This window comes from Phoxinus phoxinus (assembly GCF_949152265.1).
Source record: "Phoxinus phoxinus genome assembly, chromosome: 25".
Lineage (NCBI taxonomy): Eukaryota > Metazoa > Chordata > Actinopteri > Cypriniformes > Leuciscidae > Phoxinus > Phoxinus phoxinus.
Genome location: NC_136900.1, coordinates 15,624,735 through 15,643,363, shown reverse-complemented (window position 1 = coordinate 15,643,363; position 18,629 = coordinate 15,624,735). Strand labels below are relative to the sequence as shown.

General features: G+C 37.7%; 1 protein-coding gene across 1 annotated transcript; it reads left to right on the top strand.

The window, feature by feature from the left end:
- The first annotated feature begins 83 nt into the window (after positions 1–83).
- Positions 84–17,568, top strand: smc1b (structural maintenance of chromosomes 1B). Its single transcript, XM_079603909.1, has 26 exons — positions 84–297; positions 909–1,094; positions 1,177–1,289; positions 1,407–1,610; positions 1,686–1,924; positions 5,685–5,943; positions 7,190–7,330; positions 8,437–8,519; positions 8,721–8,928; positions 9,424–9,609; positions 9,732–9,917; positions 10,031–10,177; positions 10,506–10,643; positions 10,880–10,996; positions 11,196–11,302; positions 11,400–11,541; positions 11,775–11,920; positions 12,017–12,170; positions 12,278–12,373; positions 13,609–13,765; positions 14,027–14,181; positions 14,266–14,417; positions 14,530–14,599; positions 14,678–14,788; positions 15,961–16,494; positions 17,072–17,568. The coding sequence occupies exons 1-25, from the start codon at positions 189–191 to the stop codon at positions 16,054–16,056; spliced, it is 3,702 nt and encodes a 1,233-aa protein (XP_079460035.1). The 5' UTR covers positions 84–188; the 3' UTR covers positions 16,057–16,494; positions 17,072–17,568.
- The last annotated feature ends 1,061 nt before the right edge of the window (positions 17,569–18,629 follow it).

Below are 18,629 nucleotides of genomic sequence, written 5' to 3'. Positions count from 1 at the left end.
AGTTTATAAAAATTAGACAATTATTTTCGGAAGTATTAAATGCATCTAAAGTCTTTATTTGTCTTCGAGGTGATTTTAGAACCAGTAGATTCAGCATCACGACGCACGTTTCCCGCCTTCCATTTTTTTTTCCTGTCAGTAACTTTATTCGGCTAAACCAAGTTGCCCTTTTCATCTAGAACTGAAACATGGGTTTCTTAAAACAACTAGACGTTGAAAATTTCAAATCCTGGAGAGGAAAGCAAACTATTGGCCCATTTAAAAGGTTTAATTGCATAATTGGCACTAATGGATCAGGTGAGTTGGTAATTAAGCTAATTTGCGTGGCTAATCTGACTATATTTTGCTCGCTAGCGCGACGTTGCTTTGCGTGCTACATGCGTTTTAACTATGTTAAACGTTAACAATAACTTACATTAATTTATACGGTCTCGATTCCTGTCAGTTATCTGTCATTTTGTTTATGGGAAAGAGCGATTAAATAAATATTAATAATATTAATGTCGCCAAAACATATCATTTGTGTACTAAAAGCGTAACAGTTACCAGTTGTCTAAGGGACATATTATATCATAGTCTAGTTTAGTATAGTAAGAATATCATGTAAATACCATGGTACTACCATTTCATACCATAATTTTACCATGTTACCACCAGTCTAAAGGGACATGCATATTTAAAGTATTATATGGTGTATTATGTCATACAGTGTAGTAGTATAGTAAGAATATTATGTAAATGCCATGGTACTATCTTCTCATACCATAATCTTACCATGTTACCACCACTTTAATGTGGTACATTTGAACTTCATGTAGATGTTTTGCATGCTAAAATGTTTAGGAGGCATCATCAGTATGGATTAGTGTTATTGAAACACTTTTGATGGTTGTTTATCTCTTCTGTAGGCAAATCTAATGTCATGGATGCTCTTGGATTCGTGATGGGAGAGAGGGCGGTAAACCTCCGTGTGAAGCACACCAGAGATCTCATCCACGGTGCCCACATCGGCAAACCCGTGTCGACCTCCGCCAGTGTGACCATGATCTACTGTAGAGACAATGAGGAAATGACCTACAGTAGATGCATTTCAGGTAAGTGTGACTGAGCTCTGCTAGAAATGAATGGTAAAACCGAACTGAATAATTTTCTGATGGAACGATTCACTTTTTGCAGGGGAATCTTCTGAGTATCGTGTGAATGGTAAACAGATGACTTTGGCAAAGTACACTGGAGAGCTAGAGAAGATCGGCATTGTGGTGAAAGCGAAGAATTGTCTGGTGTATCAGGTGCTTCAGTTATAAAATGGTCAACAAATGCTGTAGCATTTGGTTATCAGCATTTTATTTATTGCTATTAATCGTTTTTTTATTCTTACACTAATTATGGATTTATTTGTATATTAGGGTGCTGTGGAGTCAATTGCCATGATGAATGCCAAAGAGCGAACAAAGATGTTTGAACGAATTAGCAACTCTGGAGAGCTGAGAGCTGAATATGATGCCAAGCTAACGCTCCTGCAGAAAGCCAAAGAGGACACCCAGTTCCAATTTAACCGAAAGAAATCAGCTACAGCTGAGAAGAAACAAGTCTTCAAAGATAAGACTGAGGTAAGACCTGTCAGATGTCGAAATATTTTCATATGATGCATCTCCTTGACAATGTATTTGTCTCGATCTTGTCAGGCGGAAAAATATCAGACACTGGTGGACGAACTCCGAGAAAGCAAACTCCAGCTGACCCTCTTTCATCTCTTCCACAATGAGAAAAACATAAACACACAGTCAGAAACACTGAGGGATGTACAGGAGGCCGCAGCGCAGCAGAAGAACAGCCTGGATGTCTGGGAACAAACTGTGAAGGCTCAGAAGAAAGAACATGGGCGCCTGAACCGAGAACTTCAGCAGTTGGAGAAGGAGATCAGGCGAGTCACTGGCAATGCACTTTAACTGGAAATGTCTTTGATTGCAGAGAGAACAAAAGTAAATTATACTGCTAATTCTTGCATTAAACATTACTTTTACATTAAAAAACATTACATTAAATATTACTTTATAAAATCAAAAACTATATTTATTTAAAACTCTGAGTGATTCCTTCAGAGTGAACACGGTGAATCTGACTGCATTAGATGTGAAAGATATTAATAAAAATTATGTTAATTCAACAAGCGCACATACCTGTATTTACTTCCTGTTTTCGGTCGAAGTCCACAGTAAGTCGACTGTGGAGTTCACACGCGTGATCATAGGTAACTTAGATGATTTTTTTTTTTACAAATATCCATCAGAGCTGATATTCTCAAAACACCACACAGCGCCGTCTTCGGCTGACAGCTGACAGCTGACAGCCTGAGTCTCCACTGTTGCTTAGTTACCTATGATCACGCTCGTGAACTCGACAATCGACTACTGTGGACTTCAACCGAAAACAGGAAGTAAATACAGGTATGTGCGCTTGTTGAATTAACATAATTTTTATTAATATCTTTCACATCTAATGCAGTCAGATTCACCGTGTTCACTCTGAAGGAATCACTCAACATGGCTGGGCACTTGTAATGACACATCAATGATGTTAAGAGGATAAAAGCAGGTTTAAAACTTGCCCCATTTAAGTCTATAGGGTGCGTTGTTCTCTGTATTGACAGCACTCCAAATTTACTAAAAATTTATCTCAATGTTAAAATTGACTGGAGTTCTCCTTTAACGCATTAATGCATGCGATTAATTCAAAATCCTTAACGCATTTAAATATTTTACCGCAATTAATGCAAATAAATTACTAAAGCAATCGAAATTGTGTCATTAACGTAATTGACATCACCACTTAGTTAGATGATCGTGGGAGTTCGTCGGTGTGATCTACAATGGTAATATTCAATCTAATATTCATCGATAAAGACTAGCATAATTAGTTTTAACTCTGCTGAATTTTCCTGATGCCTGCGCTGAACAGTTCATGAAAGTGGTGAAGGGAGTGAGAGATAGAGAGCAAGATCACTACTGTTAGTACAGACCGCACGAGAAACATGATTGCTGAATCTAGGTTGTTTCCTTGCGAGCACATGCCTTGTATAGCATTATACAGACGGTAATCGTCATGCCTCTTCGTGAAAGCGGCTTTGTTGTCATTTTAGTGAAACGTCGTAAATTAGTCAGACATTTCAGGCATAGCCCCTCCAATTTGACCGCTGAAAGCACCGCAGATTGCTCATGGCCTGGACGAAGAGTCTCTAGTGCAAGATGTTTCCACAAGGTGGCATTCCACCCTCAAGAATGATCAACTTGCCAGGCTGGAGAAACTACTGGAATAATGCAGGTTTGTACTTCATTTTATTTGGTGATGTTATTTTTTAGCCAGTGTTTGATTTTTTTATGCTGTTAAAACATGTCCTGTGTATATATTTAGACTAGCTCATGTCAAATATATGAGAGAGACACCAGGAAAGAAAGTAAAGCAGGAAAGAGTAACACTTTACAATAAGGTCCTATTCATCAATAGTAATGCATTACCTATGTGAACTATCAACTATTATTAGCAAACTATTGCTTATTTTTTATTAATCTTTCTTTGTTCATTGTTTAGAAAAATGTAAATAATACTAATACCCTTAATTTTCAAAAGGTATTTGTAAATGCTGAAATTAAAATAAACTACAAATAATGTTAACCAATGAAATCTTGTGTAAAGTGTTCCTGTAGATAGTGTAGATAGTAGATAGTTTTTGGCTTGTGTGTACTGTAGGCTCTTGATTAAATAAATTGGATGTGTGTTTTTGTGTGTTTCTTATGCAGATATGTCATGGAACATCTTGGTGGTGAAAAATGTTTCCTGTTCTGTCGTGTTACCTGCACTTTACCCCTTGTCCCAGAAGATGGCTGTCTCAGAAGATGATCCTGCTTATATTGTGTGCTTTAAGGATGCATTCAAAGGGGATTTGGCTAAGTGCATGGAAAACACAAACATTGCTCAGCTCAAAATAGCAACAGCTCTTGATGCCAGCCAAAAACATTCCTAAAGTATAAAGAGCTGGAGTTTGGGAAACATTAGACAAGATTCTAAAAGAGACCCTGGCTCCACATCACTCAGATGCTGAATCAGAGCCACCAAAAAATAAATTTGATCTCCTCTTGTTGGGCTCTGATACAGAGTCAGATGATGAAACCACTGGAATCCAGCCCTCTTGCTAGAAACAGAGCAGTGCCTAGCATAAGCATTGAACAATGCCCTTTACAATAGCGGTGTGCACACAGCAAATGTCATGACAAGCTGGTGACTCTTGCACTGAAATATCTTGCAACTCCTGCTTCAACTGTGCCGTGTGAGAGACTATTTTCACTCGCAGGACTAGAGGGCTGCTCGGGCACCTGAGAATGTTACTGTATGCCTTAGCAGCTGGCTAAATGTTGACTAGAAAAATAAGATGCCCTCACATGTCAGAATAAGTCTTGCTGTGTGGCAATCAAAGAAAGTTAGTGAAATTGTTCAATCTGATTGTTCACGTTGTTGAATATAGCAAATGATAAAATAGGCACGTTTGAGATGAGCAAAATCTGTGCAGATGTGTGGATTCTGCAGTCAGGCACAGTTGCTCCACCGACTGCGCTGTTCAAAAGCACGACGGGAAACGGCACAGCTTAATCCTCATTGGTTGAAACAACAGTGATATATTGTTCTCTTTTTAAATGTTTCGTTTTAAAACTCTGGTATCATGTTTTTTTTTTTAATTGTGTGAATATTCCCAAAATCTGACAGTGTGAATGCGATCTTGCTATGAGTTATGTGATTATTGTCATTAAAAAAAATCTATGATAAACATGTTTTGCGAATGGAATAAAATGAGTACTTTGGGTGTCTTGTTCATATTTATTTTCATATAAAAGCAACAGAAGACCGAACCTAAATTACATCCAGTTTATTAGCTTGAGTGAATCCTGTGATATCTGCCCTTGATCTGGCAGGTGTCTGATCCACTGTGAGAAAGGAGAACTGTCCGTCTTGCTTGCACATTTTTCAGTTCTCCTCTCACTGCAGCCGCCTACTCTTGCCTACATTTCAGACGAGGCGCGGCGCATCTCAAATGAGCTTAATAAACGTATTAAACAAGAAAAATGGTGTATGTTTAATTTTATATAAGGTGTGATTAAAAAATGTGAATCTATTGACAGCCCTATTATTTATATAAATTTATTTATTTATACTGTATATGTATATATATATATATATAACAATTTACATATTATTATAATTAGTATTCATCAAATATATATGTTACATATATACACAGAAATATTATTTAAATAAAGTTTATTCAAATAATATTTAAAATAAAATATACATACATGTATAACAATTTACTTTATATAATATAATTATATATAATATAAATACTATATTTTACCTATTATTAATCAAATAAATATATATGTATGTATACACACACACACAAACAGAAATGTTTAAAAAAACATTTATTTAAATAACATTATTTAATATATTTATATATACTGTATATATTTAAAATAAAAAAATATTTTATTGTACATGTGTGTGTGAGTGATTTTTTTATATTATAAATGTTTTTGCATACCATTTTGTGAGAAAACTAAACTAGAGTAATGGCTGCAGAATGTTTTATATATAATATATTATTTTATATATAAATCTCTTTGTTCTTCCAGATCTCAGGAGCAGATTCTTAATCAGCAGAGGCCTCAGTTCATCAAAGCTAAAGTGAACACCTCCCACCACGAGCACAAAGTGGAGGAGGCGCACAGATCGCTTCAGAAGAACCAGAGTCAGCAGGCCAAAAAGAACCAGGAGCTTGAGGAGCTAAAGGGAGAGCTGACTGAGCTGGAGAAGGCCTGGAAGGTCTCTGAGAGGCAGATGGAGGAGGAGGAGGCTCAAAGAGGAGACGGAGTGATACTAGAGGAGGCCCAGGTTAAAATCAGTGTTTTGTGAACATTCCCTCTATAAGGACAACATAATTATCACTGAAATAAAGTAGAGGTGGATTTTATCCATTGGGGCTGTATTGAATAGTAACACACAAAAAAAGTGACATTGGTTAAAGGATAATTCCGGTATTTAACACCTTGAGTCTATATTGTAGTTTGTTTTGGATGAACAAGAGTGGTGGACAACATTTTTTTGACAATGGTTCCTCTCTCGAGTTTTTGACTATAATAGAATTGGCCATGGACCCATTTAACATTGGAGTCAATGGGCATGTGCGAAAATGTCATTAAAACAGCCAATAATGTTCGTTTACAAAACTGTTAAACTCACCGAGTGGTTAGTGGTGTTCGTTGATGATTATAAACAATATATCGTCGCAATATATGATTCCAATCCGTTTATTTTGCTATAGTGGAACTATTTTTTCAGACACTTCACAACTGTGTAACTTCCGCTCAATATTTGAATCTGAAGCGTTAGCACACTCCCGACCACTTGATGGCGATAACTGATGTTTATGTCTCGCGGGACACTCACGGTCACAGTCGAGTTCAACTTCATATTACAAGTAACAATTAATGAAGGTTTTGTTTGTTTATTCCGCTTACTCTCCCGGAGCACAGTTGCTCTGCTCGCTAGCCTTATGAGAAACGGAAGCAAGCAAAAAGACTACATCGACCAAATGTGAACAGCCCCCTTTCCGTTTCCGGTAGCGCATTTATATTAACGAGCACTCAGTCCTTCAACAGAATTCAATGGGATTTTACAAAATGACGAATAAAACACGACAGAAACTGTATTTCGCAACACTTTTTGTTTCTGGAACATCAACTAACATCACTAATCACTCGGTGAGTTGCACAGTTTTGAAAACTAATGTTAAAGGTTGTTTTAATGACATTTTCGGACATGCCCATTGACTCCAATGTTAAATGGGTCCATGGCCAATTCTATTATAGTCAAAAAATCGAGAGAGGAACCATTGTCAAAAAAATATTGTCCACCACTCTTGTTCATCCAAAACAAACTACAATATAGACACAAGGTGTTAAATACCGGAATTATCCTTTAATATTTGTTCTCGCTGACAGGGCATTCATTATATCTGCAGAATAGAAGCTGTTTCAATTTAAAATTTTAGGGTCATAAATATAGGGCCAATTTTGTTTATATGTTGACTCTAAAACATTAAGATATATTATGTTACACACTGTTTGACTTTGTACAGATGGAGCGGTATAAGGAACTCAAAGAGCTGGCCAGGAAAAAGGGAGCGATTTTAAACCAAAGCGCAGAGAAGCTGCACTGGGAGGTAAAAGCGGACCGTGAGAAGCTTCAGTTTGACCTGAGGAGGAAAAGTGAGATGCAGGTAGGCTTCTGTCTTTATGTGAATGTCTTTTTTGCAATATTGTGATGTACAGTAACTCTGTAATTTGTTTATTTGTTCTTATTTTATTATTGATTGTTTACTGGTCTTTAATATTTGAACTAGGGCTGGAACAAACGATTATTTTTTAAATCGATGAATCTAATCTATTGATTTTTCGATTAATAGAACGATTATTTTTTCCCTCCCAGTTAATCTATTGATTCTTAATAATTGATTAAACCTTTGGTTAATTTACCAATAAATTTTATCCGTAACTAATCTATGTATGAACTTTTACCTTATGATTTTTTGGGGATTTACAGCAGCAACTGCTTAAAAGTATGAATCCTGAAATGTTTTGTTCATTCAGGAGATTAATGTTATGTTCATTCAGCTATATGATCAAACAGTTGAAGTCACAACAGCATTATAACTAACCATGTACATTTGTATTAAGCACACAATATGAGGCTGACAACAGTATTCTATTGCTGTGTAAAATTTCACTGTAATAGTCCAAATACTTACGCTGCCGTCTTGTCGTTTTGAGGTAACAGAGCCCTGGGATGTTTTATTTCTTTTCAGATGCCCCTGCATACAAGTTGTGCTGCTGTGGTTTGCTATTTCAGTTTCACAGAGTGTACAGAGCACCATTTGAATTGGTCTCTGACTGTTAAAAAAATTCCCAGACTTTAGATCGGGCTGGATATTTTTGTAATAACAGCTGATTTTCAGCATGCCCTGGAGCCGCCATTATCGGGGAACATAATAGTGTGACGAATTGACACATTCCATGTAAATACACTAATTTACGACGCGTCGTTCAAGCACTAATTTGAATAGTAGTTAGGCTACTTATAGTTCATAATAGTTAGGCTAGTAGTTTTAACTGTGGTATCGAAATTGGAATCAAGAATTGTTAGAAGAAATTTCACTAGTTTCTAAAATTCACTAGTGTTCATAACTTTATTAGAATACAAGGCTACAGGGTTCAAAAACTGTTATTTTATTGTTTATTTTTGTTGTGGGGCCAGTAAAAAGTAAAAATGTGAGTAAGTAGAAAAAATCCCTGCGATTTATTTCATGATATAAATGTTTGTTTGCAGGCAAATATTAAACACTCTGAAACTCGGATGGAAGATTTCAGCAGAAGGGCAGAGAAGCTGGAGGAGTATGCCAACACTACTACGTATGACACCCTTAAATACCTCTGCACTAATAAGAACTAACATTATAGAGCTTGTAGGGATGTGATAAAGATTTGTTTTGTGTTATTGTATTAATTTACAAAAATAACATTGCTGTAACTGAATTTTATTTTTTAATTTATTTTATTGAGTAACATTATTCAGTTGAACTGTCAGTCACATCTTACTCATTTTTTCTGAAGGAAAGCTCTGGAGGAGCAGTGTCAGCAGGAGGAGCAGCTGACAGAGGAGCTGTCGAGAGGCTTAATACGAATGGAGGAGGTGAACGAGGAGCTCGCGCAGGTGCTGACCAAACTGCAAAACGCTCGGCTGGACAGCCAAGAGAATCGACGACAGCAGAAACGAGACGAAGTCCTTGAAAGCCTCAGGAGACTCTACCCTGATACAGTGGTACTGTAACAATCAGCTTACACAGCCCCCTAATGCCAGTCGAGCAGATTAGACCTTATGTGTTTTGTCGTCTGTTAGATACTTCGATAAGAAATTATGGAAATTAATATAATTTTAAATATTTTCCTTTTTGACAGTAACATCAATACTGTAAGAAGGGGGGTGGGGTGGTTTCCACAAAAATAATAAGCAGGAACTGTTTTCCATATTGATAATTATTAATGATTCTTGAACAGCAAATCAGAATATTAGAATGATTTCTGAAGGATCATGTGACACTGAAGACTGGATTAATTATGCTGAAAATTCAGCTTTGCCATCACAGGAATAAATAACATTTTTACATATATAAAAAAGTAATATAATGTAATATAATGAAACATTTGTATAATTCAAATTAACTGATCTTACTGTATTTTAGATTAATTAAATGCAGCCTTGGTGAGCATAAGAGACTTCTTTCAAATGATAAACTTCTGTTGGTTTTCATTTCAGTATGGCCGTCTGGTGGACTTGTGCCAGCCCATCCACAAGAAATACCTGCTCGCCGTCACCAAGCTGTTTGGCAAGAACATGAACGCTATTATTGTGACGTCTGCCACAGTGGCTCATGACTGCATCCGATTTCTGAAAGAGGAAAGAGCCGAACCAGAGACATTTCTTCCTATTGACTATATAGATGTGAGTGACTCATCAGAGAAAGCCCTTCATAATTAATTATTTTGCTTTATTTTTTATTTACTTAAACATATTTTCATATGGTTGGATTTGCAAAGATTGTTCGTTAACTGTATGTGTATCAGGTACATCCTCTGAACGAGCGTTTGAGGGAAGTGAAGGGAGCCAAGATGGTGGTGGATGTGGTTCAGTGCGCTCAAAACGCCCCTCAGCTTAAGAGGGTGATTCAGTTTGTGTGCGGAAACTCCCTGGTCTGCGAGTCTGTGATAGAAGCCCGTCGTATTGCCTTCGATGGCCCTGAGCGGCTTCAGGTGAGTACATGCACCTGTATGCCGCAAAGATCACATCATCATTTCAGGCCGATTACATTTACAGTTATCCTAAACATCTATGACTTGTGTTACATGTAAAATGTCATGTTTAGACGGTGGCTTTTGACGGCACCTTGTTTCGCAAGTCTGGGGTGATCTCCGGAGGCTCCTTGGACCTGAGCAAGAAAGCTCGACGCTGGGATGAGAAGGATATGAATAAATTGAAGGAGGAGAAGGATAAGCTGTCATTCGAGCTGCGTGTAAGTGTCCCAGATTGCTAATAGACACTATAGATACCTGTACGATGGCAGACATGCAATACAAACCGAAAACCATGTCGAAAGTCCTGCTATATATTAAACATTAAATACATGCTGACTAGTTGTGGTTTTGTTTCTTCATGCAATGCAAATCACAACTAGTCAGCATGTATTTAATGTTTAATATATAGCAGGATTTTGGACGAATCAGATTTCAGTGTGTGCGTGGCTACTACTAAAATTCATATTAGTATGGAAGAGATTCACTTTCTCTTTATCATGTAATACAGTGTTAAATTGCAGGCTAATATTGTTGATGTATGTGCAGGCCCTGATGAAGCTGAAGCGTAAGGAAGTGGATTTGAAGCAGATCAGGGCTCAGTCTCAGGGAAACCAGACTCGCCTCAAATACTCCAACACAGAACTGGACTCCATACGCAAGAAGAGCATCCCAGCTTGTCAGGCTGCAAGTCACACTCTTTCTTTTGCTTTCCCCTCCTCCATTGTTGCATGACATTTAAGCATCTCTAATACTCTTATGAAATCTCTCTGTGTGTGTGTGTGTGTGTGTGTGTGTGTGTGTGTGTGTGTGTGTGTGTGTGTGTGTGTGTGTGTGTGTGTGTGTGTGTGTGTGTGTGTGTGTGTGTGTGTGTGTGTGTGTGTGTGTGTGTGTGTGTGTGTGTGCGCGCGCGCGCGCTTTAGGAGATTTCCAAACTCAGGAGTGAGCTCTCCAACCTCGAGGCCCAGTTTGAGATACAGACTGAGAATGTAGAACTAAAGGATAATGAGATGAAGGCCGTCAGGGACAAAATGCACCAGGTCAATTGATTTAAAGGGCATATTGCAGGTTTTTTTTTTGTAACATGATCACTTGCGGTTTTCCTTGGTCATGGAAAACTGAAATATCAACGAATTTAAAGTTATTCAATATGATTTGAAATCTCTTTAAAAAAAATGTATTGGTCAATATCATTTCTCCATGCTAAGCTCTCTTGTGGGTTGATTTTGCTCATCTTAGATGGAGGACGTGGTGTTTGCGGACTTCTGCGTAGTGATCGGTGTGGCTAACATCCGTGAGTATGAGCAGGATTATCTGCGACTGCAGCAGGAGCTTGAGAAGAAGCGGTAAGACCTGCACAAACAATTCCTAGCCATGTTATCACTGTCATCACAGAGAACTCAGTGCATTTGTACATTATGGCATGACATCCTGATTGTCCAGCCTGGAGTTTGAGTCCCAGCACACCCGGCTAAGTATTCAGCTAGAGTACGAGCAGGCTCAGTTGAAGAAACTCGTCAAACAGATGAAGAAGATAGAAGAGACCATCGAAAACGAGGAGAACATCGTTATTAGCTTGAAAGAGGTAAACTCACTCTCTCACTCACTCACTCACTCACTCACTCACTCACTCACTCACTCACTCGCTCGCACACTCACTCACTCCACTTTTGAGACACAACATTTGACATTTTGACTGCATTTATCTGTTTTTTTACTCTGTTTAGTGTCATGTTGAGCTGGTTATGTAAAAAGGTTCTGATATGTTTGGTTTTTCATATTTGAAGTACTGCTGTCTGTTCCCCACGTCTCCACCAGGTGGAGGACAGACTTTTGATAGCTGTGGACCAGACACAATCAAATCTCCTAGAACTGAACAACAAGCTTTCAGAAAAGACAACTTTAGTTAACGATGCCAAGAAAGAGCTTGACAAGACTCTTAAAGGCTCCCAGGAGAGAAACAAGTGGGTATCTGAGCATGATAATGGTTGATCTGAGAGAAAAAAAGATGCTAATAGTTGGTGTTATTTATTTGATTTATTTCTCCTGTTTGTCTGCAGGGTGCTGATGAAGCTTCAGAAGGAAACGATCTGCGCTGAGGCAGCCCTAGAACAGCTGAGACTGAGCAGACACAACCTGCTGCTGGGCTGTAAGATAGACAACCTACCTTTGACACTGATTTCAGGAGAGCTGGATGACATCAGTGACATACAGGTGCAAACAGAGGGTCACATCTACTTGAAATAAAGCAGCACAGATTATATTATCTTAATTGTATTTTTCCTATTCTGCTTGTTAAGTGTCCTCTAACTTTATTGCAGCTGGACTCAGAGTCTCAGAGCATCAGCACATTGGATATTTATGAAAGAGAAGCGCAATTGATGTTTGACTATTCAACACTGGACAAGGGCCTTAAGGTGAAAACATGACATTAAAGCACTCTCACCCAGAGCGGTCATTCTTAAGCTGTAGATAGGGGCTGTCGTGATAACCCCAATATTGTACTGAGCGAAACGCGTTGTTCGCCTTGAATAAAATAAAAGAGTAAAGTCAATAGTGTGCGGTAGAGTGTTCTTATTTTTGCAATTTAAATCCGTTCCTGCACCTATTATATCTACCTGCACCTACCAGGCTGTGCGTGGACCTTGGGTTGAATCCCAATATTGTAGTATTGCGCTACCGTTTTCTTTTTTCATTAGGCTATACCCTTCTTGTTTTGAACTTAAATAAGTTAATAATGATAACAAGACAGTGTTTTTCATGGTGATTTTTACAGAGGCTTCGTGGATTTGCACTTAACAAGCCTAAACAGACAGTAAATTAGAGAGATCGACTGAGCACGTGTGATTACCTGCGTCTGTTTTTGAGGTCAAGTCATATATTTTTGAAAAGGTTGCAGAGTCCAAGGAAAGCTAAATATTTGTTGTATCATCCTTTTAACGTTAAGAGTATTTACCATGAATGGCGGTAGCGCTGGTCAATGCATTGAATCAATGCCATTGGTCTCTATTAAGTGAAGCTTCAGCGTTATCTATGCGGCGAATTGCTGGTCAGCTGAGCCTTGAAAAGTGGAGCTCAAAGTTAAAATAATTAACTCCTTGTTTCATTACATCTATCTTTTAATGAATCAGCGTTTTTGAACGCGTTTGTTGAATGAACGGTTTAATGACTCACTCAAAGACAGTCCCTTGCCGACACCTAGTGGCGTAACAATGCAACTGCGCGCTAAATGACAGCCTGTCTATGCGCAGAGACGAAGACGATGATATTGGGGAAATATCAGCAGAAAGCCTCTTGTTCAGTCAGATTCGAGGATCGGAACCAACTGTTATACATATAAAAATAGCCTAACGAGCTTATTGTGTTTTGTTATGTTGATCCTTATTTTGACATTCTCTTCTGTTTACTTCACTTCCTGTTTCAATGCTGTTTAGTTTCGGTTACATTGGTTACTGAATATGTCCTCGTTTTTGTGCATGCTGACCACATCGTAACACTTTTGTACTGTATATAGCAACAAATAAATCTAAATAAATAAATGGCGATAATATCTCATATCGCGCTATTGAGACACTCAAAATGACCGCAAGGGAAACTCCTTCACCACGACAGCCCTAGTTGTAGAAGTGATTTTGATTTATTGTGTGTGTAGGCCTTCACTGATGAGAGTGAATTGGAGGCTCAGTTGGAGAAGCTCAAAGAGAGCATGTCTTCTCTGGAGTCCATGATCATGATGTCTAGAGCTCCCAACCTGAAAGCTCTAGAAAAGATCAGGGAGGTTAAGGACAGCTACCGGGAAGTCATGGATGGTACGAGACAAATATGTATACATTTCATGGTGGGGAGTGGGACTACTCCTGAAATAGCCCCTCTATTAAACCTTCTACATTTTTAGTTACCTAGTAGTCCATGTCTGTTAGCTTTGGGATTATCTATGGTTAGTTTTAGTTTGTTATAATAACCCTTTTTTGGTTTAAATTTATTGTCGTAACTCGTAACGCATCCTTCAATCACATGAAACATTGATCATGTTTGTGTGTTTTTACCTCTCCATACTGAAAAATCCTCAGCTTTTGAGACCAGCACACATACTACTAAGAAATGCGGTCAGGAGTTTGAGCAAGTGAAGACCAAACGCTTCCAGCTGTTTAGTCAGTGCTTTGAACACGTGTCTATCGTCATCGACCAGATCTACAAGAAGCTCTGCAGGAACACCAGCGCTCAGGTCCATGCTTGATTCACTTCTTCAATGACTTGTTCATTCATTTTTATTTTTGTTTGAAACTTTGTTTTTACGCACGTCCTTTAGGCCATCCTCAGCGCTGAGAACGCATATGAGCCTTACCTGGACGGCATCAACTATAACTGTGTGGCTCCTGGGAAACGATTCATGGCCATGGACAACCTGTCTGGAGGAGAGAAGGCCATCGCTGCTCTCGCTTTGGTCTTTGCCATTCACAGGTGAAAAACAGCATAAGCACACAAACAAACTTCTTGTAAAGTAATATCTGACTATAAATACATGTTTTTGATGTGGGAGAAAATTGTAAAGATCATTGTTGTTTAATCTTAGCTTTCGCCCTGCCCCGTTCTTTGTGCTGGATGAAGTGGATGCTGCCCTGGACAACACAAACATTGGCAAGGTAAGCCTCAATGTCTCAAAAACGTGCAGTTTCGATATTCTTTATCTGCATGATAGAAAGACATTGTTTTTTTTCCAGGTTACAGGATTTTTCCGGATGATGTCCAGAGAAAGCTGCCAGATCATTGTGATCTCCCTGAAGGAAGAGTTCTACTCGCGGGCAGACGCTCTTCTTGGAGTCTATTCTTCGGTATACACACATCCACACTGTATCACATCAATCTCATCACTTATGGTCTATTTAGAGTCCCCATAAAATCAAACTCGAGTTTTGAGGCTAGGTAGCCCATGTCTGTTTTTTTTCCTGTTTTTTTTTTTTTTTTTCAGTTTAATGCATAAAATTAACCGTGTCTGTCTTTTTCCTGGCATCCTTTGGATGTGTTACATTAAAGGATCATGCTATCATTCATTCAAGTGCTTTTAAACGATTGAAGGGTGATAAGATGCAAAAGAGAACTTAATTCGGTACTGGCGCACTGTCCGTGAAGCATCTCTCTGGCCTGTTTCACACTGAACGTGTAAGAAGTGCATGTTTCTTACGCCACCCATGTCATCTGATTAGAGCATTCACAGCAGTGCCACCATCGTTTCAGCGCCAACTCTCGCGCTGAATTTAAGCCAAAGTGCATTGTTCTTGTTCATGAAAAATAACACATTTCACCATAAAATCATATGTCGGGTGTTCTGTTTCACAATCACCATACGATATTCAGCGCTGTGAAAAAAATTAAGTACAAGAAAACACATCATTGCCAGAAGTTTTTGCCCAAACTTCAAAGGTTTGCTTAGTTGATTAAAACTAGAGCCATATCTTAACTTTTAATTTACTTTTATCATGTAAGAATCAATTAAATGAAAGGTCAAAGGAACAGCATTTATTTTAAACAAATCTTTTGATACATTATAAATGTCTTTACTGTCACGTGTGATCGATTTAATGTGTCCATGCTAAATAAAACTATTCATTTCTTTAAAAAAAAAAAAAGTTTAACTCCAAACTCTTAATGTATGAGCTTTTTCAAAGTAACCACCCTTTTCTTACAATGTAGCTCAATATATGCAGTTAATGCACCAACATATGATAATATTTGGAAATAAAGTTTTGCTATAATATTTGAAAAATATTGTTTACAGGGGTGTATACAAATTTTTGTTCTCAAAAAGTAGACAAACCATTCATTATATACCAGCTTCCTTTTTTTTTAGCAGGAAGTACATCAACACAGAAATTAAACTTGTTTATCAAGTTTATTTAACATTTTTTAAAAAAGAGTCTTTTCAAATTCTGGATGGGTTTTGATTCATGCCAGTTGTATCCGAGTTCTCTCATTTATCATGCACTTCTTTTTTTGCTTGTCACAGTTTGATGAATGCATGTTCAGCCGTCTTCTCACCCTGGACCTCACCCCGTACCCACTGAACGACGAGAACGGCACAGAAAGAGAGATGGACATATGATTTAAATGGGATTATGGCAGATAATGCCAGAACTGTTCTACTTGAACGTTGAATGTTAAATTGTGAAAGTTAGAAAAGTTGTTACATTTAAAAGTGTTTCATGTTAAAGCTGTTTTTAATGCGTTTGCTTCTGTTCAACATGTAAAGGAATTTTAATACAGTTTTATTGTTTGCATTTGTTAAGAGTTTTGTTTGAATTTCTTCATTAGTAGTTGTGCAAACTGTACACTTTGACCTGCCGCTCTGTCACTAGGGTGGAGTTTCAGCAAATCCTCAGCCTCTGTTATTCCATTCTCTCTTACTCTCTGCTTCTCTCCTCGTTTCCTCAAATGTAAAGCTTTGCTTTCTTTAGCAACTCCAATGGCTTCTTACACAGTGGTCATTGTCCCTCTCAGGAACGGGCTCACCAGTCTGGATGCAGTGCATTTCTTCCTCTGGGTTAGTTTACTTTCTCATCTATGTTTGTTATAATTTGTAATGCTATCTAGGTTTTCTAGGAATGCTTTTAGTAAACAAGTTGAAGCAATTCAAATATAATTGAAGTGACCATATTGTTGGATAAACTAAGCATTCACACTGTTTAGAAAAGGTAGAAAGCATAATTCAGTCAAGTGATGTATGTACTGCTGTTAATTCAGGTTTAACTGTATATTTTAGGTTGGTTATTTGTTATCTTAAAAGTGTAGCATAAACGTTACATCAGTATTTCTTTCAAACTAATAGTTTATTCTCAAACACAGACGTCAGCTATCACAGTTCATCACAACATTCCCGTCCAGCTCCGATGGGAATACTCATAGTTCACAGCTACTTAACACACATTGTGGTCTATTTTTATTTTGTTTACTTTGCACAATGCAATTGTGAAAATCTGTTTGTTTTTTTTGTTTTTGAGGCAGCTGTATGTAAACAAACGCTAATTCAGTCACAGATTATCATGCAAAAAATGTAAAAACATTCTAAATTATGTAGCATTAAAAAAAGAGATTGCATGAGCATATTCTTATTTTTGCAGGTGAAAAAACTGAAGGACTTGGAGAGGGAAAAGGACCTTCTGTGGATGGGACTACATGCTTTAGAGCAGATTCGAGAGAGGTTATGCTCGAAGCTGGAAGACAATTCCAGCAAAAAAGAGATGAGAAAAGTACTTCAGGAGTTCCCAGACACCCCCACCCTGTTGTTGGCTCAGATCCACAGAGTGAACAGGGCATTGAGGAATCTATTGTGTGACTCCAGGAATCCCACCAATCCTGCTCAAGGCAGGCCTTCGCTAGAAGGTTATGTTCCTTAAACAGTAATGCATGTCAAATCACTGTAAAAGTTTGTTCTATCGTCATTTGTAACTTTTTAGTCAACTATTGAAGTCAATGTATTGAAAGCCGTTTACCTTTTTATCAGGTACTGACGGACACCTGCCCTCTCCTGCCTGTTCAGAAGAAAGTGCTTGTTTTTGATCAAATGTTTATTCTGAAGTCCTGTACTGTATTTTACAGTAATACATTAATACTTCTTTGAGTGGCTTGAAATCGTTTATGTGCAATAATGGAAGTTTACAGATGTTTGACATTTACAAAATGTGCAGTATACAACTAGAGCACACTTTGGATTTAATGAATCCATGTGTTGTGTAAAAATTATGTCATTAACCCTCTGGTCACTTTTGACTGAAAATGGTTATGGTTACTTCATCGGAATGATTGCGAAACCTGGTACTGTACCCGGAACAGAAAAAATTGACATGATTGTAAAAGGCTAAATATCAAGAGAGAAAGTCACACTTGTACTCTTTGCTATAGGAAATGAATGGGAAACAGGAAAAGATTCAAAAATACAGAGAGTATTTTTACAATCCACAAATCAGCCGAGATGAAAAAAAAAGCACATGGCAATGAGGTTAAGATCTAAACCATCAAGAGTACAAAATAGACAAAGATACACATAAATGATCTGGTATGGTTGTAACAATATTGCAAAATTGAGTCAAGAGACTCAACTAAGAGGTGAAAGATCAGTCCCAGATGGGTTAAATTCTGATAAAGCATTCAATTTCTTTTTTGTTACATTTAATGAATTTAGATTATATGAGAAACAAAATGCGTAAAATGTAAAAGCACCATATTAACATTTCAAACAATCGAAAAAAGAGAAAATTATAGAAAATATAAAACCTAAAAACTTGGTTCTCAGTAAGCAGGGAATACACAACCCTCTATATATTCAATTCAATTCAAGTTTATTTGTATAGCGCTTTTCACAATACATATTGTTTCAAAGCAGCTTTACAGAAAATGCATTTCAAAAATATACATATATGCTGTGCATGCATCTAGTGGCTACACCATGATGGTATTACAGTTGATTTTCTTCATTTATTTCCACCTGATGGCACCAATCTGCATCCGTTCATGGATTTTGAATTTGGTTGACTCTATTTTTAATAAATTGTGAAAAAAGGTGAATATTCACCAGTAGGCGATGACGTCATAGAACAAACTTTTCTACTACGTCGCCTGCGGACGAATCCCATCGTCCACAGCCATCCTCACATCGCACTACATCGTGTGATATTGCTT